The sequence below is a fragment of the Camelus dromedarius genome, chromosome X, assembly GCF_036321535.1.
Source record: "Camelus dromedarius isolate mCamDro1 chromosome X, mCamDro1.pat, whole genome shotgun sequence".
Lineage (NCBI taxonomy): Eukaryota > Metazoa > Chordata > Mammalia > Artiodactyla > Camelidae > Camelus > Camelus dromedarius.
In genome coordinates this window covers 36,489,694-36,512,163 of record NC_087472.1, presented here as the reverse complement: position 1 = coordinate 36,512,163, position 22,470 = coordinate 36,489,694, and the positions used below count along the sequence as shown (strand labels likewise).

The following is a 22,470-nucleotide window of genomic DNA, read 5'->3' as shown; positions in this document are numbered from 1 at the left end:
GCTCAGAGCAGCCGTCTCACTGACAACTTTGTTCCATCTTAGACCAGGATGCCTGAAGAGGATTTCCAACTCTTCTGTGACTTAGTCTCTGGCCTGAAGAAATAGTAAATAAAAAAATAATACATCATAAAATTTAGGAAGTACCTAGAACTGACTATGGAACAGCAGTGGGGAGGGGAGAGATGTGTCGTGTTTGAGTCCCTACTCATCCCAGGTACTGAGCTAAAGCCTTAGCACGTATGCCAGCTCTTTCTGACCTTAATTTTGTTTCTCTTTGGCAGGAGGGAAATGTGTACTGTGGTCTCAAGACTTGCCCCAAGTTAACCTGTGCCTTCCCAGTCTCTGTTCCAGATTCCTGCTGCCGGGTGTGCAGAGGTAGGTATCCTGCATCCCAAGACTTCGGGTGCCTCCATCCTGAGTAGCAAGATTTAGAAGAGGAAATTAACCTGTCCAGTGGCCTAGGGAAAGAGAATTTTCTGTGGTAGCCTTAGTTTTTAAATATGCTTTCATTCACAAAAGTTAGAACAAATAAAAGCACTGCTTTTAAGGGTCACTGCCTAAAAGAAACTGCTCTGGAGCGCAGCAGGGGAAGGAGGGTGACAGTCATCTAATGTGAAAGTAAGTATCTGTAGCTCTCCTTCCTTAATCCCTTCTAGCTTGGCCCCTACATGACTGTATTGTAAAACCCAGGGCATTTCCACACACAGCCTTAAAAGAAAGAATGGGCCTCGCAAAGCATTAATGTGACCATTTTGAATACTGTGTAGGGCAAATACAGGAGTATTTTTAAAATCCCGCTGTAAAATGGTGACAAACTCAATGAAAGCAAAGTGGAAGACAGCATCTTCTCAAGTTATATCCAGAAGGGAATCATCATCTTCTCAAGCCAGGTTTTTTCTTCTTTGGGTTCCATTTCTTTGATAATGGCACCAATTTTTTTCTCTAGGTTCCCTAGATCAAACATAATCACCATTAATTTCTCCTTTATTCCCTTTTTCTCAAATTACCAAATCTATCAGCAGTCCTTTATGTCCCCTCTTTCCCACTTGCCCCCTGGCAGTATCCTAATTTTGTGCTTTCCTTCTATCCAATCAGCATGCTTATTGATTGTTTACTATATGCTTGGCACTGTGCTCAAGGCTGGATACATATTGGTAAATACAGTTGACATACAGGGCACTGCTAGCCTCTATGGCATCTTTATGTGAATTACAAAAAGGATTCTCTTACTTAAGATATTTGACTGCCATTCACCAGAAAATCTTTGTGAATGTACCTCTGTAGCTGTGGCACCCTTGTGCAGTACACAGCCTGTACAGCCATATGTGGCATACATAGCAGCCAAGATATGTTCTTTGCTCTTATGGAACTCACGTTTTACCAGAGAAGACGTAATAAACAAAGAAATATCTAAATATAAATAATGTAAGTACTATGAAGAAAATAAACAAAGGACTGAGAAAATAAGAGGTGAAGGCATTTAGGTTGAGCATTTGGAAAGGCCTCTCTGAGATGACACGTACTCTCAGACTAAAAGGATGAAAAGGAATTATCCATGCAAAGGTCCTGGCGGAAGAACATTCCAGACAGAAAGAAAATTCAAAGGACCAGGCAGGGAAGAGCTTAGAGCATTCAAGGAGCCTAGGGACCCATGTGGCAGGAATATAACTGGCATGTAATGAGACTGGAGAGGTGAACAGGAGTCAGACCACATAGGATCTTCAAGGCCATGGGAAGGAGTTTGGATTTCCTTTTTTAGGTACATTGGGAAGCCATCAGAAGGTTGTACACAGGGGCATGACATGATCCAGTTGATGTCTTAAAAGATCTCACTGGTTCTTGTGTCCAGACTAGACTGAAGGGAGGAAATAAGACAAATGGGGAGACCAGGAAGATGAGTATAGCAGTCTTTCTAGGATGAGAAGGTGGGTTTCTGGTCTGGGGACACAGTGCAGAGTAGTGGTTCAGATTGGGTTCCCTGGAGCCAGGCTGCCTCAGTTCTAATCCCATCCCTGCTGCTTCCTAGCTGGGTGATCATGAGCAATGTACTCAAGCTTTCTAGCAATCTTTACCGTGAGGATAATGTTAGCACCTACTTCCAAATGGTTGTGAGGTTTAAATGAGATAATACAGGAAAAGGACCTAGGACACTGTCTCCCATAGAGTGAGGACTCAATAACGAAAAATGGACAAATTTGAAATTCAGTAGGCCCTCCAGATCTGCAAGTGGTGCATCCGCAGAGTCAACCAACCGTGGTTTGAACGTATAGAGAAAAAATAAATCCAGAAATTTCCAAAAAGCAAAACTTGAATTTGCCTTGCCCTGGCAACTATTTACATGGCATTTACATTGTATTTCCAACTATTTACATAGCATTAACATTCTATTTGGTATTAAAAGTAATCTAGAGATGATTTAAAGTATATAGGAGGATGTTTGTAGGCTATATGCAAAGACTGAACAATTTTATATAAGGGACTTGAGCATCCTCGAATTTTGGTATTTGGGAGGGTCATAGAACCAATCCCCCACAGATACCGAGGGTCAGCTGTATATTTAGAGCATTGTTTCTTGGTTATGGCTGCATATTGGAATTACTTTGGTAAATTTAGGTTATTTCCATGTCTTGGCTGTTGTAAATAAGTGCTGCTATGAATACTGAAGTGCATGTATCTTTTCTTTTCTTTTTTTTTTTTTTTGCATGTATCTTTTCAAATTAGAGTTTTCTCCAGATATACACCCAGGAGTGAGATTGCTGGGTCATATGGTAACTCTATTTTTAGTTTTTCACAGAGCCTTCATACTGTTTTACATAATGGCCACATCAATTTGCATTCCCACCAACAGTGTAGGAGGGTTCCCTTTTCTCTACACCCAAGAGAGTCCACTCTTAGCAGAGGTGTACATTTGGTTACTAGTATAACCAGCTAGTCGCTGTAATCCTATTGTTTGGCTGAAGTGATTTTGTTTGGGGAAAAATTCTGTGACATCTAATGTGAAAAACAATTAATAAAAGAAAGGAAACTGCAAAAAGACATATTATTGCATCCACGCAGAAATATAGTGCAAAGGACATAGGCTCTGAAGCCAGAAGGACACAGATTTGACCTGGTAGAGCTATTGCTGACCAGTGATGTTACCTTGGGAAAGCTACTTAACCACTCAGGACCTTTGTTCTCTCAGCTGTGAAAACGGCAATTATGATATCTACAACCCATGGAAAAGTTGTAAAATTTAACTGAGCTGACATAGAATGCCAGGAGAAAGTCTAATACAAAGTTACTGCTTACCATATATAATGTAACTTAATATATTTTATATAATTTTACTATATTTATTACCCTGGGATTAAATAGAATTGCATCTTCGCTATTGCTGATAGCCTTGCCTTTTGATTTACTTTATCTCCATATAAAGAACTATATTTCTAGTCCTTCTTGGGGCAACAGTTCCTGAGACTAACCATCTTCTCAGCGGTTCTCTTGTCACAATTTGAATTTCTTCTCTTTTTGTTATGTCCTCAGAAGCAACAGATTAAAAGCTGGTTATTACTGATGATGTATGTCCCTTCACATACTTGACAATTCATTAAGTTCTTTCTTTGCCATCTCTTCTCCAGTCTAAATAAACTATTCTCTTTCATCTTTCCCTCTAAAGACTAAATCTTACACTTCATAAAATTGATGCTTTTTTTCTCTGCCTTTAATTTCCTTACATCTTTCATTTGTATATAATATGATTGAATTTCCTCTGAAGTTCTAATTTTTGAAGCACCTAGTTTTTTTGTTGTTGTTGAAATGATGTTTTTACAAAGGTATACCTTGTATAAGCATATTACTCACAGAGCAGGGAACCCAGACGCACTTCTCCACTACGCTGGCCACCCTAATTGCAGGCAAAATACTGCTGAAGAAATAACATTTTGAGCACTGAACTTGCCTACCTTGGTATAAAGGGCCCCATTGAAACAGGTTCTCTGCACTGTCTCCAAACACTAACGTGTGCCTTTCCCTCTGGATCAGGTGGCAGTCTTAGCCATGGATTAATCTCAGCCCCATCCTCAGTTGTTTAGATGTGTCTTTGAGGCTAGGACAGTCAGGAGAGTGTGGGCAGGGTGCGTGTCCTTGCTGGCACTTCAGCAAACCTCATCTGGACTGGAAGTGTAGTGCAAACAGCCACTGGAGCCCTAAGGGAAACTCTTAACAGAAGAAAAAAAAATCTCTGCAGAGATTGTGCCACAGCCACATTCTGGGTGGGCAGGCCTCATACCCAAACCCACTCTCAGCTTCCCCCCACCATTTATCATTTCTGCTTCCTGTCTCCTACCTATCTTGCCAAAGCAAAGGGGAAGGCTATGTACTTGGACTCTAGCCAAGGGAGACATATTTGGGGTAAGCTATCAGCTGTGTTGAGAGCCAAGCCTGCATTTGGTAGATGGTGTACATATGTAGCACTTTCTCTGTACCAAGCGATGATCTAAGCACTTATGTGTGTAATGGCTCATTTAACAACAGAGTAGGAACTATTATTATCCCTATTTTATAGATGAGAAAACTGAGGCAGAGAAGTTAAGTGATTTGCCCAAGGCTGCATGTTAGTAAGTGGCAGAGCTAGAATTTAACATTGTTGTCCTGGCTCTAGAGTCCCAAGCTCTTATGCTGTCTGGTGGGAGCCATCAGTAGGAGTGTGACAAGGGCCTCTCCTAGTGCAGGGGAGTAGAGGGGAAGAGAGGACATGCAATGCACATTGGCATAGGCAGATAATCCCAAGAGAGTAACCATACTGCCCATCTTTCCCCAACAAGATTGAACCAATCACAGGGGAACACCTCTCTTTCTGGGCTTAGAGAGGCCCGAGTGTAAGCAGCTACCTTCTTTCATTCAGCAAACATTTGTCAAGCAACCACTAAGTATCCGGCACTGTGCTGGTACTGGAGATACACTGGTGAACAAAACAGACATGGAACCACCCCTCGTGGAGTTTAATGGGGAAGACGGACATTTATCAAATACTGACACAAGTAAATATAAAATCGGAACCGTGCCACATTCTACAAAGGAAAGGTGTTACAAAAGCCAGTAACTGATGAGGATCGACCTAGTCAGGGAGGTGAAGGAAGACTTTTAAGACTGTCTCTCCAGCTTCAGCTAACACCACATTTCTCTTTCCTCTCTGCACCCCAGAATCTGGGAGGACTGACTCAAAAGTTAGGGGGCTAACTAGTGGCAATCCTGTCCTCCCAAGATCCCTGACTTCTGACCCACCATGAAACCAGCCACCCTATGTTGTAGAAGTGTCTGTACTGTCTTTCCTGCATTGTACCTGCTGCATAATACTCAAGTTCAGACTTAGTATAGTCAGTTTACAATGTTGTGTCAATTTCTGGTGTACAGCACAATACTTCAGTCATATAGGAACATACATATATTCGTTTTCATATTCTTTTTAGCCATAAGTTAGTATAACATATTGAATATGGTTCCCTGTGCTATACAGTACAAAATTGTTGTTTATCTATTTTATGTATATTAGTTAGTATCTGCAAATCTTGAACTACCAATTTATCCTTTCCCACCCCCTTCCCCCCTGGTAACCATAAGTTGTTTTCTGTGTCTCTGTCTGTTTCTCTTTTGTAAATAAGTTTGTTTGTCTTTTTTTTTTTTTAGGTTCCACATATAAGTGATATATGGTATTTTTATTTCTCTTTCTGGCTTACTTCACTTAGAATGACAATCTCCAGTCCATCCATGTTGCTGCAAATGGCGTTATTTTATTCTTTTTTATGGCTGAATAGTATTCCATTGTGTAAATATACCACAACTTCTTTATCCACTCATCTGTTGATGGACATTTAGGTTGTTTCCAAGTCTTGGCTGTTATAAACAGTGCCACTATGCTAGTTCAGACTTCTTAAGGTACTACTTGATCATGTTGGCCAAGGTCTTCCATTTCTTATCATATTACCCAATCTCAGCTCTGCAGCTTGTTTTTTTTTAAATTTTTTTATTGAAATGTGTTCCGTTTACAATGTTGTGTTATTTTCTATTGTACAGCATAGTGATTCAGTTATACATATATATTTCTTTTCATATTCTTTTCTTTATAGGTTATTACAAGGTATTGAATATAGCTCCCTGTGCTATACAGTAGGACGTTGTTGTTTATCTGTTGTATATATAATGGTTAGTAGTTGCACAAAAGGCCCTCTGTCAAACAATCTGACCCTTTCTCAGCCTGCTACCTATCCTTGTTTCTCTGACACCAACACGTACACATATAGGCTAGCATTTCTGTCTTATAATATGCCATGTTCCTCCCCACCTTCACCCCTGTGATGTGCCTCTCTTTTTTACATACAATATCATATTTGTTTCCAGTGTACAACATAGTGATCAACATTTTGTACATTATGAATAGATCACCATGATAAGTCTAGTAACCATCTGTCACCATACAAAGTTATCACAATATTATTGACTATATTCCCTATGTTGTATATTACATCTTGGTGACTTATTTATTTTATAACTGGAAGTTTGTATCCCTTAAGCCCCTTCGCCCATTTCACCCATACCCCACTTCCTTCCATTGTGGTGACCACTAGTTTATTTTCTGTATCTATGGGTCAATTTCTGTTTGGTTTGGTTTAGTTGTTTTCTGCTTCAGTTCCACATTAAAGAGATCATATGGCATTTATTTTTGTTTGGCTTCTTTCACTTAGCATAATGCCCTCAAAGTCCATCCATGTTGTTACAAATTGCAAGATTTCATTCTTCTTTATGGCTGAATACTATTCCATTGTGTGTGTGTGTGTGTGTGTGTGTGTGTGTGTGTGTGTGTGTGTGTGTGTATCACGTTTTCATTATCCCTTCACCTGTTGATGGACATTTCCATTATTTCCATATCTTGGCTGTTGTAAATAATGCTGCAGTGAACATAGTGGTACATGTGCCTTTTCTAATTAGTGTTTTCATTTTCTTCTGATAAATACCCAAAACTGGAATTGCAGGATCCTATGGAGTTCTATTTTTAATTTTTTGAGAAATTCCCATACTGTTTTCCATAGTGGCTGCACCAATTTACATTCTTACCAACAATGCACAAGGGTTCCCTTTTCTCTACATCTTTGCCAACACTTGTTATTTGTTGTCTTTTTGATGATAGCCATTCTGACAGGTGTGAGGTGATATCTCATTGTGGTTTGATTGGCATTTTCCTGATGATTAGTGACGTTGAGCATCTTTTCACGTGTCTGTTGGCCATCTGGATATCTTCCTTGGAAAAGTGTCTATTCAGGTCTTCTGCTCATTTTCATATGTAGCTCAAGGCTTCAGTATCTTTAATTATTTTTTTAATTGAAGTACAGTTGATTTACAATGTTGTTTTAATTTCAGGTGTACAGCAAAGTGATTCATTTATATATTTTTTCAGATTTTTTTCCATAATAGATTATTACAAGATATTAAATATAGTTCTCAGTGCTGTACAGTAGGTCCTTGTTTATCTATTTTATATATTGTAGTGTGTGTATGTTAATCCTAAACTCTCTCCCCACAGTATATCTTTCCATCTGTTTGTGTCATCTTCAATTTCTTTCATCAGCATCTTACAGTTTTTGGAGTACAGGTATTTTGCCTTAGGTAGGTTTATTCCTAGGTATTCTTTTTGATATGATGGTAAATGGGATTGTTTCCTTAATTTCTCTTTCTGATATTTCACTGTTAGTATATGAAAATGCAACAGATTTCTGTATATTAATTTTGTATCCTGAAACTTTACAGAATTCATTGATGAACTCTGGTAGTTTTCTAGTAGTATCTTCAGGATTTTCTGTGTATAGTATCATGTCATCTGCAAACAGTGACAGTTTTACTTCATCTTTTCTAATTTGGATTCCTTTTATTTCTTTTTCTTCTTTGATTGCTGTGGCTAAGACTTCCAAAATTATGTTGAATAAAAGTGGTGAGAGTAGGCATCCTTGTCTTATTCCTGATCTTAGAGAAAATGCTTTCAGCTTTTCATCATTAAGTATGATGTTAGCTGTGGGTTTGTCACTATGGTCTTTATTATGTTGAGGTATGTTCCCTTTATGCCCACTTTCTGAAGAGTTTTTATCATAAATGGATGTTGAATTTTATTGAGAGATTTTTCTGCATCTATTGAGATGATCATATGGTTTTTATTCTTGAATTTGTTAATGTGATGTATCACAATGATACTGAAAAACCCTTCAATCCCTGGGATAAATCCCACTTGAGCATGGTGTATGATCTTTTTAATGTATTCAATTTGCAGGATTCAGTTTGCTAATGTTTTGTTAATGATTTTTGCATCTATATTCATCAGTGATATTGGCCTGTAATTTTCTTTCTTGTGATATCTTTGTCAGATTTTGATATTGGGTTGATGGTGGCCTTATAGAATGAGTTTGGAAGTGTTTCTTCCTCTGCAATTTTTTGAAATAGTTTCAGAAGGATAGGTGTTAACTCTTCCCTGAATGTTTGGTAGGATTCACCTGTGAAGTCATCTGGTCCTGAACTTTTAGTTTGTTGGAAGTTTCAAAATTACTGATTCAATTTCACTACTAGTAATCAGTCTGTTGAGATTTTCCATTTCTTCCTGATTCAGTCTTGGGAGATTGTGTGTCTTTAGGAATTTATTCATTTCTTCTAGGCTATACAGTTTGTTGGCATATAATTTTTCATAGTAGTCTCTTATGATTTTTTTTATTTCTGTGGTATCGGTTATAATTTCTCCTCTTTATTTTATTGGGGCTCTTTCTTTTTTTTTTTTCTTGATGAGTCTGGCTAAAGGTTTATCAATTTTGTTTATATTTCCAAAGAAATATCTCAGTTTCATTCATCTTTTCTATTGTTTTTTAAGTCTCTATTTCATTTATTTCCACTCTGATCTTTGTTAGTTCCTTCTACTAACTTTGGGCTTTGTTTGTTCTTCTTTTTCTAGTTCCTTTAGATATAAGGTTAGGTTGTTTATATGAGATTTTGTTTGTTTGTTTTTTGAGGTAGATCTGTATAGCTATAAACTTCCTTATTAGAACTGTTTTTGAAGCATCCCATAAATTTTTGGAAAGTCGTGTTGTCAATTTCATTTGTCTCAAGGTATTTTTAAATTTCCTCTTTGATTTTTTGTTGACCCATTGGTTTTTTAATAGCATATTGTTTACCCTCATGTGTTTATGCTTTTTACCATTGTTTCTCTTCTAATTGATTTCCAGTTTCATACCATTTTTTCAGAAAATATTCTTGATATGATTTCAATCTTCTTAAGTTTATTGAGACTTATTTTGTGACCTAGCATGTGACCACTGTTGGAGAATGTGTCATGTGCATTTGAAAATAATCTGTATTCTGCTGGTTTGGGATAAAACATTCTGTGTATATCTATTAAGTCCATCTGGGTAAAGTGTTATTTAAGATGAGTGTTTTGTTATCAATTTTCTATCTGGATGATCTATCCATTGATATAAGCCAGGTGTTAAAGTCCCCTACTGTCATTGTATTACTGTCAATTTCTCTTTTATATGTCTGTTAATATTTGCTGTATATACTCAGATGCTCCTATGTTGGGATGGTAAATATTTACAATTGTTATATCCTCTAGTTGGATTGACCCCTTATCAATATGTAATGCTTTCTTTGTCTTTTCTTATAGTCTTTGTTGTCTGATATGACTGTTGCTACCCCAGCTTTCTTTTCATTTCCATTTGCATAGAATATCTTTTTCCATCCTTTCACTTTCAGCCTGTTTGTGTTTTTAGATTTGTAGGCTGCATATAGATGGGCTTTATTTTCTTATCCATTCAGCCACCCTATGTATTTTGATTGGAGCATTTAAACCAAAGTAATTATTGATAGGTATATACTTATTGCCATTCTATTCATTGTTTTCTGATTGATTTTATAGTTTTTCTCTGTTCCTTTCTTCTTCCTTTAATCTCTTCCCTTGTGATTTGATGATTTTCTTTAGTCTGGTGTTTGGCTTCATTTCTCTTTATTTTTTGTGTATCTATTGTAAGTTTCTGGTTTGTGGTTACCATGAGATTTCTATATATTGATCTATATATAGCAGATTGTTTTAAGCTGGTAGTAACTGAAGTTTGAATGCATTCTAAAAGCAATACATTTTTACTCCCTTCTCCATTTTTTTGTTTTTGATGTTATAGTTTACATCTTTTTACTTTGCATATCCCTTAACTACTTTTGTAGTTATAGTTTTTTTTACAATTTTTGTCTTTTAACATTCATACTAGCTTTTTTAGGTAGCTCATCCACTGTCTTTACTATATGTTTGCCTTTACCACTGAGCTTTTTCCATTTATTTATTTTTAAATATCTAGTTGTAGTCTTTTCTGCCTAAAGAAGATGCTAACATTTCTTATAAATCTAGTTTAACAATGATAAACTTTTAGTTTTTGCTTGTCTTGGAAACACTTTATTTCTCCTTCAATTCTGAATGATAACCTTGCTAGGCGTAGTATTCTTGGTTGTAATTTTTTTTCTTTTCAGCACTTTATTTTTTATTTTTTAACTTTTTTTTTTATTGAGTTGTAGTCATTTTACAATGTTGTGTCAAATTCCAGTGTAGAGCACAATTTTTCAGTTATGCATGAACACACATATATTCATTGTCACATTTTTTTCACTGTTAGCTACCACAAGATCTTGTATATATTTCCCTGTGTTATACAGTATAATCTTGTTTATCTATTCTGCATATGCCTGTCAGTATCTACAAATTTTGAAATCCCAGTCTGTCCCTTCCCACCCCCTCCCCCCTTGCCAACCACAAGTTTGTATTCTATCTCTATGAGTCTGTTTCTGTTTTGTATTTATGTTCATTTTTTTATTTTTAGATTCCACATATGAGTGATCTCCTATGGTATTTTTCTTTCTCTTTCTGGTTTACTTCACTTAGAATGACATTCTCCAGGGCCATCCATGTTGCTGCAAATGGCGTTATGTTGTCAGTTTTATGGCTGAATAGTATTCCATTGTATAAATATACCACATCTTCTTTATCCAATCATCTGTTGATGGACATTTAGGCTGTTTCCATGTCTTGGCTATTGTAAATAGTGCTGCTATGAACATTGGGGTGCAGGTGTCTTTTTGAAGTAGGGTTCCTTCTGGATATATGCCCAGGAGCAGGATTTCTGGGTCATATGGTAAGTCTATTCCTAGTCTTTTGAGGAATCTCCACACTGTTTTCCACAGTGGCTGCACCAAACTGCATTCCCACCAGCAGTGTAGGAGGGTTCCCTTTTCTCCACAGCCTCTCTAGCATTTGTTGTTTGTGGACTTTTGAATGATGGCCATTCTGACTGGTGTGAGGTGATACCTCATTGTAGTTTTGATTTGCATTTCTCTGATAATTAGTGATATTGAGCATTTTTTCATGTGCCTATTGATCATTTGTGTTTCTTCCTTGGAGAATTGCTTGTTTATGTCTTTTGCCCATTTTTAGATTGGGTTGTTTGTTTTTTTCTTATTATGTTGTATGAGCTGCTTATATATTCAGGAGATCAAGCCTTTGTCGGTTTCATCATTTGCAAAAATTTTCTCCCATTCTGTAGGTTGTCATTTTGTTTTACTTATGATTTCCTTTGCTGTGCAGAAGCTTGTAAGTTTCATTAGGTCCCATTTGTTTATTCTTGCTTTTATTTCTATTGCTTAGATAGACTGCCCTCGGAGAACATTTCTGAGTTATATATGAGATAATGTTTTGCCTATATTTTCTTCTAGGAGATTTATTGTATCTTGTCTTATGTTTAAGTGATCCATTTTGAGTTTATTTGTGTGTGTGGTGTAAGGGAGTGTTCTAGCTTCACTGCTTTACATGCTGCTGTCCAGTTTTCCCAACACCATTTGCTAAAGAGACTATCTTTATTCCATTGTATATTCTTGCCTCCTTTGTGGAAGATTAGTTGACCAAAAATTTGTGGGTTCATTTCTGGGCTCTCTGTTCTTTTCCATTGGTCCATATGTCAAATAACATAGAAATACAGAATATTGTACGAGAATATTATGAAAAACTATATGGAGCCAAAATGGATAACCTAGAGGGGATAGACAAGTTTCTGAAACATACTGTCCACCAAGACTGAATCAAGAAGAAACTGACCACTTGAACAAACTGATCACTAGAAATGAAATCGAATTAGCAATAAAAAACCTCCCTACAAATAAAAGTCCAGGACCGGATGGCTTCACCGGGGAATTCTACCAAACATACAAAGAAGAACTCATACCAGTCCTTCTCAAACTCTTCCAGACGATTGAAAAGGAGGGAATACTCCCAAACTCATTCTTTGAAGCCACCATCACCCTGATACCAAAACCAGGCAAAGGCACTACCAAAAAGAGAATTATAGACCAATATCACTGATGAACATAGATACAAAAATCCTTACCAAAATATTAGCAAATAGAATCCAACAGCACATAAAAAAGATTTTACATCATGATCAAGTGGGGTTCATCCCAGGGACACAAGGCTGGTTCAACATATGCAAATCAATCAATGTAATACATCACATCAACAAGAGAAAGGGAAAAAAAACCCATAAGATCATCTCTTTTCAGCACTTTAAATGTATTTTGCCACTCTCTTCTGGCTTGCAATGTTTATGCTGAAAATTCAGGTGATAACCTTATAGGAGTTCCCTTGTATGTAACTATTTATTTTCTTTTGCTACCTTTAAAATTCTCTAACATTTTTCCATTTTAATTGTGATATGTCTTGGTGTGATCTCTTTGGATTAATCTTGTTTGGGGCTCTCTGTGATTCCTGGACCTGGATATATGTTTCCTTCCTCACGTTAGGGAAGTTTTCAGCCATTATTTCTTCAAATAAGTTTCCTATTCTTTTCTCACTCTCTCCTTCTGTGACCCCTCCAATGTGAATTTTTGTACCCTTAATGTTACACCCAAAGGTCCCTTAAACTATCCTCATTTAAAAAAATTCTTTTCTCTTTTTCTGTTCTGCTTGGTTGATTTCCACTGCTCTTTCTTCCAGGTCACTGATCCTTTCTTCTGTATCATCTACTTTACCATTAATTTCTTCAAGTGTATTTTTCATTTCAGGTGTATTCTTCAGCAATGGTTCTTTTTTACATTTTCTAACTTTTTGTTGACGTTCTCACTGTGTTCATCCAGTCTTATCCCAAGTTCAATGTGTATCTTTTTGGTCATTACCTTGAACTCTGTGTCAGGTAGATTGATTACCTCTATTTTATTTAGCTCTTTTTCTGAGTTTTTGTTTTATTCTTTCATTTAAAAATTCCTTTGTCTCTTCCTTTTGCCTAATTTTCTATTTATTTCTCCCTATTAGGTAGGCACTTTATATTTCCTGATCTAGGAGAGGTGGCCTTATACATATGTATAAGATGTCCTGTGGGGCCCAACAGCATGCTCCTCTCTAGTCACCAGAGCCAGATGTTCCAGAGGTGTCCCCTATGTGGGCATTGCACACCATTCTTCTCTGGCAAGGCCAACTGCTGTTGATGCACTGGTAGGCAGGACTGGCCTCTGGCCTGGCTGGCTGTGCAGCCAGGTGGTGTGCAAATGCTGCAGGTACACTGATGGGCAGGGCAGGCCCCAGGCATGGATGGCTGTGTGACTCAGTTGCACATGACTGCTATGGGTGTACTGGTGGGTGGGGCAGCCCCCAGTAGTAATAGGCTAGAAGGAATATTCTAAAATGGTGTCTGCCAATGCCAGTGTCAGCACAGTAGAATGAGCTTACAATAATGGCTGCCACCAGCATCTCAGTCCATCGGGGGAGTCCCAGCTGCCCCCTGCTTCTCTAGAAGCCTCTCTAAGATCAGAAAGTCAGTCTGACCCTGGTGCCTTTCAAATTGCTGCCTCTGTGCTGGTACTCAGAGTGAATGAGTTTTTGCATGTGCCCTTTAAGAGTGAAGTCTCAGTTTCCTACAACCCTCCAGCTCTCCTGAACATAAGGCCCACTGGTTTTCAAAGCCAGATGTTTTGGGTGCTCATCTTCCTGGTGCAGAACACCCAGGCTGGGGAATCCAATGTGGGACTTAGATCCCTCACTCCTTTAGAAGGACCTTCATGGTTATGCTATCCCTTCCACTAGTGGGTCACTTCACCAAAGGATGGATCCTGACTGGACTGCATCTCCACGCCTCTTACCTGTCTTGTTGCGGTTCCCTTTTTATATCTTTAGTGGTGGAAAATCTTTTCTGCTAACCTTCAGGTCATTCTCTTAGATAGTTGCTCTGTAAGAGTTGTAAATTTTGTGTGTCCATGGTAGGAGGTGAGCTCAGGATCTTATACTTCTTATCTTGATCCTGCCTCCTGTTATGTGCCTCTCTTAATCCTTACTTGCCAAACCTCGGAATAGTTTCCCACCTCTGTTCTACAAGTTAGGATCCTACCCATCTTTCAAGACTCCAGCTGAAGTTGCACATCTTCTAAATAGCCTTACCCGATTACTCTAGTCCTCGTTGATCTCCTTCTTTGACCACTTTGAGGACTTAGTCTGGTTTATGGACTACAGCATTTAAAATATTTTCTTCAATTGTTCATTATTTTATGGGTCTTGGCTCCTCAACTGGCAAGCTCTGAAGGGAAAGGACCATCTTCTTCCTCTGTTTCCCCTAGCCACATATTAAGCATATAGCTTATGATGGATTTGTTAAAAGGAAAGAGAGCCACAGTTATGAAAAGCTTTTGACAAGCACTGAAAGTGCGGTCCTGGCTGGGCAGGCAGGAGAATGACTGACCTCACAACTTACTCAACCTAAGCTTATTTATCCAGCACATCTCCAGTGAGCCCAAGATGAAAACTGAATCTCTTTTTATGAAATTGAGATACTTCTGCTAACTCCTTCAAGGTAACTGAAACTGGAAGCAGCTGTTTAAAGGCAATTTGTTAGTGCTCAAGACAACTGCCATTTTACCTAAGACTCTTGATTTCTCTTTCCAAAAAGCAGCAAAATTACACCTCAGATGCCATCTTGGCTGTAACCCAGAGAGCTCGAGGGAAGTGGTATGTGAGATATTTCATTTTTTTTAACATCACAAAAATCTACCAACTTTTTCAAAGTTTTCAAAATCAAAGGAAACTGGAAAAAATAACAACTCCAAATATAGATCCGCGCATATCAGCTGTTTTTGGTTTTGCCCACATTTTCTGTGGAAACACTACCATTTCCTAGTCACAATGATAGAAAGGAAACATTGCTAAAGAAAAATACTACTTAAAAAATAAAAATTAACTGAATAACTTTTGAGTTTGTATGTTCTCACCTAAACTTTAAAATGTATTGAAACACTCTGATCTTCGCATAGCTATAGAAGAGTCTGACCACCATTAATAATTCTTTCTCAAAAGTCAATCATTCATGTTGATGAATGTGGGACCATCTTAGGGATTTTCCATCCTTGTCTACCTCTCTTATTCTTCTAAATACCAACTGGAATCTCTTTTTCCAGGGAAACGTTCAGGTTGTTTTTGTTCTCTCTGCATCCCTTGCACTCAGAATTCATCTCCAGCATGCTTGCTGCATGCTGTCCCGGGACTCCCACCCCTCTGAGGTCATCATGTTCCTTCTCAGCATGTCTTTTATGTCTAGAATATTTCTCCTTAGACAGAAAGCTCTTCAGACTGTGGATTGGATAGCACTGACTTTCATACTAAGTTTAACAAATTAATAGTGATGATTCCTAATTGGCCATCTGGGATATCCTGTCAAGGTCAATAATGCCTCATCCTGTTGCTGAATTGGAGGGTTTTTCATGTGTCTATGAATCTGGTTCTACAATAAAAATAAGAAATTCCCAGTGAAGCATTTCAGAGCAATTATTTCTTCACAGTGAATGAAAGTCCAGGTCTCCATAGCCCAGGCAAAGTGGATGGTTGATACAATTATTCAGTTGATTTAAGCAAATTGCTGGAATGACTACATCCACTTTTCCTTTTGCTTTAGCTATTAAAACTATATCCACATCCCTTGCTCCCACGAAGTAGTCCAATCCTTTTTGGATAGGGCCAGGAAGCCAAAGTGGTATTCATGGAGACAAGAAAGACCTTAAATTGACTGCTTTTCATTCCCAGGTTGACCAGGTGGTAAACACTGGTAGATCACTTAGTTTCCCTTTTCCATCCTGCTTGTTATTTTCCATGTATGAACGTGATAGTGCAGGACTTTACTTTATTTGGGTACTTGGATTTTTACCACTCCACTTTATGACTATGTAAATTGCACTGCCTCCCAAAGAAGCAGATATCTGTCCTCTCAAGCGTCACTTTAAACCAAGAGAGAAAAAGGTTTAATTAAAACATAAGCTTCTTTCTAAATAAAGATGAAAATAAAGAGAGGACTAGCATAATGATGAGAGAATCTGATCATTAGTTGAGAAGGAATGAGCTGAAGGAATCTCTGCAGGCATTTAAAAAATTTTTTTGGTATCTCCAGGACCCTGGCTGTAGAAATGAAATTATTCCCTTTCTGTATGTGGGCATAAGTTTTCTCTTTATGCTAGGCTTCATTTATTTGTTTAGTCCAGGCAGTTTTCCTTTGTTAAATGCGGAGCACACTTCTGAGAGTCCCTTCAGTTGGGTTTTCCTCATATGTAAGCTATTCTTGAGAAGAAGGAACTGGAGGCAAAGGATGGGAAGAAGGGGGAGTGGGGAATAATAGCTGACACTTACAATGTGCCAGGCACTGTCCTAAGCTCTTTGCATATACTCATTCATTTCATCCTCACAACCCTATGGGATAGGTTTTATCATCTCTATTTTAGCAATAAGGAAGCTGAGGCACAGAGAGGTTCATTTACTTGTCCAGACTCACACAGGTAAGAAGGGGCAGAGACAGGGTTTGAACCCAAGTAGTCCGGCTCCAGGCTGTTTTCTTAGCCATTATTACTATGCTGCCTCTCAGCCTGGGGATGCAAAGCAACTTTGGGGACTCTGTTAACTCTGAGGCTACTGGGAGGAGCAGACTTTGTGACAATTCTGCTGCCAGGGACCAGACATGGTAACACTTCCAGCAGATTCACTGGGACTGCTCTGGGATGTAAAGACCCTATATCTAACCATAAACTTGGATCTGTTTAACCACATCTCCACCAAGAGAGCAGAATGTGGGTCATGGGCATCATCTAACTAAGTTTCTTTATTCCTTCTCCCATGATGCCTTCTTGCAAAGATATGCACTCTCACAATGCACTTTTTAAAAAGTACATACTTCTGTTTTTTCTGGATAAATACTTTGATACTGCTCTTCAGATTTGGCTTGCCACTATTGGCAGGAGTTCCCCCTTGCCTGTGTCTTAGTGTTTCTCAGGAAGATATTTTATTTAAAATGCTAAGAGCTTGTATTGGCAGCCCAAACAATAAAATGCTTTATTTGACAATAAAGTTATTTTCTTAAAAAAAGTGATTGTCCACTTTATGAGACACTGGAGAGCTTCTTGCAATACTATATATCATTATTGTAAGCTCAGATGTCTACCGATGGTGAATCCTTATGCCAGCGTTCTTTAAAGCGTCCCTCAAATTTCAGTACACTTGCTCCCTCTCCACAGAATCTGTAGAATTAGATGTTTGGCAGAAGCTATCCAGAGTCATCTGCTGACATTCCCTCTTTCATCTCCAGCTTGAGTATTGTGTACTGGCTATAAAATGGCCCACCAGGGAACCTGGCACATAGTAGGTAGAGATTTCACGATCAGTTTCTTCCTCTCTGCCCTCTCCCACTTTCCCTCAAAAGCCCTTAAGTATTTGCCTTGATTCTGCTGATTTCAACTTGTTCCTCTAAAAATACAGAGATCACATTCCCTTGTCATGGAGATCACTTCTCCCTGTCTCAGGGATTCATTTAAAATTTCCATTTGCTGTATGATTAAAGTGACCATATCGTCCAAACCAAGACACTTTTGAAAGTGATAATTAATAATTATGCCTGCCAAAAAAAAACAGGCATGAAACTAGGATGTCCTAGATAAATCGGGACCTATGGGGCACCCTGTTTATGATGTTGTGTGTGGTTCAAAAGTGGCCACATGCTGGCGCAGTTTTGCTGTCTGAGGTTTATTTTCATGGGTATCTCGTAATCTCATTGTACACTTAGTCCTTTTGAAAGGACAGGGTTTACTTCAGTGACCTGCTCCAGCCAACCAGAGATTAATGGGAGCAATGGGAGTTATAAACAGTCTGAATTTTAGCCCAGCTCTTGACCATTTTTCAAATACTTGTTCTCCACTTCTCCCATTACCAGAAAGCCAAGCCATTCCATCTCCATAGGGTACCACTCAGAGTATAATTGAGGTTTGAATAAACAACACATGTGGCTTTTAAGGTTAAATGAATATTGTTTGACATACAGTACACTAGAGTTGTTTTTCATTTTGGTTTTAAAAATTGGTTAAAATTACATCTTGTTGCTTCTCGGAATTAACTAGAATCCATCTGTCTCCATTAGAATCACTTTTTTTTTTGTTTTTTTTAAAGTCTTGGCTGAAAAAAGAGGCTTCCTCTCAAGATAATTTGCCCAGTGAATCAGGGGAAAAAAACCAAAGAAACAGGTTTTTTTTTACATAGTTTTGATGACTACTTTTTAAAAATGTATTTTGTCTCTTAGCTATATCTAAGGTATAATATCTAAGATTGTAAATGGACAAACCTATTTTCAGCTCTCCAGACAGACCCTGCCCCTGTCTAAAGAATCACTCTATAGCCATACAAAATGTGAACATCTAAGAAGATAATTCAAGTTTAACTATGCTTCACATATAAAATAACTAAAATGTTGAAACCCTTACTGGCTACTTACAGAACATTCAAGCTTAGAGAATGCCATTTTGATGACTTTGAAAGCTCAAAGGCAACAAAAATACTAGTAGTACCTAATTGAGAACACACACACACACACACACACACACACACACACAAGTAATAGCTCCAGTAGCTTTTAATGAAGTGGAATAGTTCAAGTTTAGGTAGACATAACTGTCTGCTAACGCTTAGGGTGGTTGTGACACATTCATCTGAACTTGTGCTTAGGGTATTTAATAGTCTGCTTGATAAATGACTTGCCTCGTCCCTTTATCTTGCCTTTCTCCTTATTTAACAGGGATTGTATGCTTCTATATTGTTTTAAGCTTCTGGCTGGACTGTTAAGTATTTAAAGACACTCTTTAAAAGCCCTTTTATGACTCTAGGGTCTAAATGCAATAAATTGAACTTCTTAGAAGGTCGTGCTGAATAAACATTTCATGTCAATACTGATTATTAAATCTATATTTTAAATGGACATTTGATGAAGAGAGCTAGTCTACCATTTTTTTCTTTTATAATTTGTCCTCTTTTGGCTGCTTCGATTAAGCTTGAAACCACATACTATAGCATTTATGTTTTGTTTTGCCATTGGCTGGCGAATCTTTTCTGGTTTCAAAGCTTCCCTCTTTCTGGTTCCATATTTTCATTTGGCTGAGGACATAGCTTAGATCCACTGCTACCAGCTAAAACGGAACAAGTAAATCCCAGTTTATCCCCACTCAGTCACTGTCAAGGGCTGTGCCATTCCCCAGCTCTCCAGATCTGCAGCTCTAGAGTCATTTTATACTTTCTCTTTTGCCTTCAGCCTCGATTATCAAATCTTCCACCACGGTCTTATCATTTTCTTGTTATCTGCAGTAGTCTGATTCACCCCTTCTCCATTCTTTTGTAGACTCTCATGGCCTATCACATATTACTATAACAGCCTTCTGGTTGGCCTCCCAGATTCCAGTTGCTCCGTAACCAGTCAACACTCCATTGCCAGGATAAGCATCCACAGATATCATTTTTACCATAGGCACCTCTAATTAAAAATTTGTAACATGATCAAATGTGAATTCTTCAGCTTCTTTTTGAAGTCTATGTGGCAATTATTTACCACCCTGGTTACCTCAATAACCTGTCTTCCTCCCTTCCTCCCTCTCACCCTTCCTCCCACCAACCTCTCTCCCTCCCACCTCTCTCCACCAACCTCATTTCTCTTGCTTCACATCTGAAGTTTCTACTCAAGCCACGCCTTACTTGCTGTGTCCAGTATGTGACTTACTATTTCCAAAGCTTTGGTCCTTTGCAAATGCCATTCCCTTCAGTTGAGATTCCTTTTATCCATATCACTGTCTGTTTATACCCTGCAGTATCTACTTCTAAAGATGTGGTTTAACAGTTCTTTGGGGATGCTTTCCATGATTACATTTGACTGCTCACTCGACACATTCAGTATCTCCTAAGCATGTATATGCCATTTGTGTTTCCAGTTGCTACTCTGTCTGTGTGTGTGTGTTCAGGCTCTGTTCTCTATTGATTTCCTGTCACCTCCAAACAGGTTGTAAATGTCCTGAGGGCAAGGGTCCAGCCCTGATTTCTCTACTCCTTCTGCCTTAGTATCAGGCTCTCCATCCAAGAAGCATTCGATGCAGTTAACTGATGTTTGAGCATTATTTTTTGACATGAACAAAGGTGAAAGCATATTCGCCCTTACAGGGTTAATCAGGGTTTCCATGTAGTCTTGTCTGCCATCTTTACTCAGACATGGAATAACCAGGAAGAAGCAAGTATACTATTAGCTAAGCACTTAATTCTATATTTTTTTAACTGAAGTTCAATTCAGTATGTATACTGAGCACCTGATATGTAACCAGGAATATGCTAAGTGCTCCAGCCCAGTTATTCTCAAATTCTTGCTTGCATCAGAATCCCCAGGAGGGCTTGTCAGAACCGAGATCACTGATCCCCACTGATCCAGAGGGAGATTGAAGACATGATCTCTGGTTTCAAGGGATTTACAGTCTCTTCAGGGAGACAAAGCAGGCTCAGGAAATATTTAACAGCAGAAAATATTGTGAAGTGTTTTAGTATTGATTCATTCAAGAAAATCTGAATAAGTACTATGTGCCCAGCACTGTTCTAGGTGCTGGGATTACATCACTGAACATGATAGACAAAATCCTTGTTCTCATTGGGGAATTCTCATGGGAGAAAGCAGACAATAAATAAAATATGTAAAATGTAAGATACTGTGAAGTGTTAAGAAGAAGAAGCAAAGAGGGGGGATAGGAATTATCAGAAGGGGGTTGAAATTTTAGATAGGTGGTCATAGAAGGCCTCCCAGTTCCATCATTTGACAAGTATTTATCAAGTGACTATTATATGTCAGGCACTGTTATAGATGATGGTGATACAGCCACAAATAACACAAATAATAAACCCTGCCCCTGGAGAATGGATACACTTATTTGGGAGCCAGGAAATCTGGGATTTTGGGTGTTAACTTTTGTCAACTCATTAGGTGAGTGAAGGACTCCTTGCCCTCTCTGAGTCTTGCTTTCTCCACCTGTTAAATGGAACAGTTAGACAAAATTATGCCTGAAGTTCTATGCACCTCTGAGGCTACAGGATGCTAAGTCCTTTAGGCAATTGGAAATATGTAAGAATACTTGAGGAAGACTTTGTAGAGGAGGAAAAACTTAAATGGTTTTCATAGTCATATAGGAGCTTTGGGGTGTGGGAGGTGGGAAGTTAACTTCAGAAAAGGAATAACATGAGCAAAAACACGGAAGCAAGAGTGGGAGCTACATGTTCAATGAAGAGTAATGAGGTCAAAGGGTTTCCATTGTAGAGTAGCTCAGATGGTTAGATAGGAGGTAAGTGCTCAGTAAAGATGAGGTGGGGGCTGATTATAGAGTCTTGGATGGAAACCCATGGAAGGTTTTGATCAGGGAATAACACGATTATACAATCAAAGCTGTGTTTTAGGAAGATTAACCTAGCAACCAGAGTTAAATTTACAAAATTCATTTTTTTTTCCATAAGATGATCTTTGAATCATGGAGAGCTAAAGCCATGCTTTGTTTTACGTTGCTGCCTGATGATAATATTGGTATCAAATTAATTTTCAGGTCTTTTTCAAGCCCTAAACCAGTAACAGTACTTGAACATGTTATTGTTTAGACTTAGGTTTTGAAAGCTTGGGAGATAAATTAGAATAGAAGATTCTTAATGTTTATACATTTTTGTATTCCTTGTTATTCCATGAAATATATGGTTGAATAGATATTGTGTTTATCTTCAACCAGGTATACACACACACATACACACACAGAGTAATCATTTAGAGTGGTGCAAATATCTCTAATATCAAGCTCTTCCCATCTGTTTGCTTGGTTATAGATAATACAAGGCAATATTCTTGGAGGTTATCCTCTTGTTTATTATTTTTAATCAGCTGAGGAATAGCCACATCTGTTGTGTGTTTCTTTTTCTCAAGGCTGAAAGTAGAATCTTCCTCCTAAAAGTAGTTACTCTGGAAGACAGCAATGATAGGGATTCACTGTTCAAAGAGTGGGTCATAGAGACCCAGAGAAAGGTGTCTCAGGCAAAAACAGAGGAGTACCTCTTGGATATTGGTTATGTAAACACTCCAA

At 38.2% G+C, this 22,470-nt stretch overlaps 1 protein-coding gene across 4 annotated transcripts in view; it reads left to right on the top strand.

Moving 5' to 3' along the window:
- Positions 1-22,470, top strand: part of CHRDL1 (chordin like 1) — a 123,116-nt gene that overhangs the window by 68,408 nt on the left and 32,238 nt on the right. For all 4 annotated transcript variants that reach the window (XM_031445650.2, XM_031445648.2, XM_031445652.2 and 1 more), the window contains exon 6: positions 282-375. In XM_031445650.2, the coding sequence (XP_031301510.2) occupies positions 282-375 (94 nt within the window). The remainder of the gene's footprint in view (positions 1-281; positions 376-22,470) is intronic.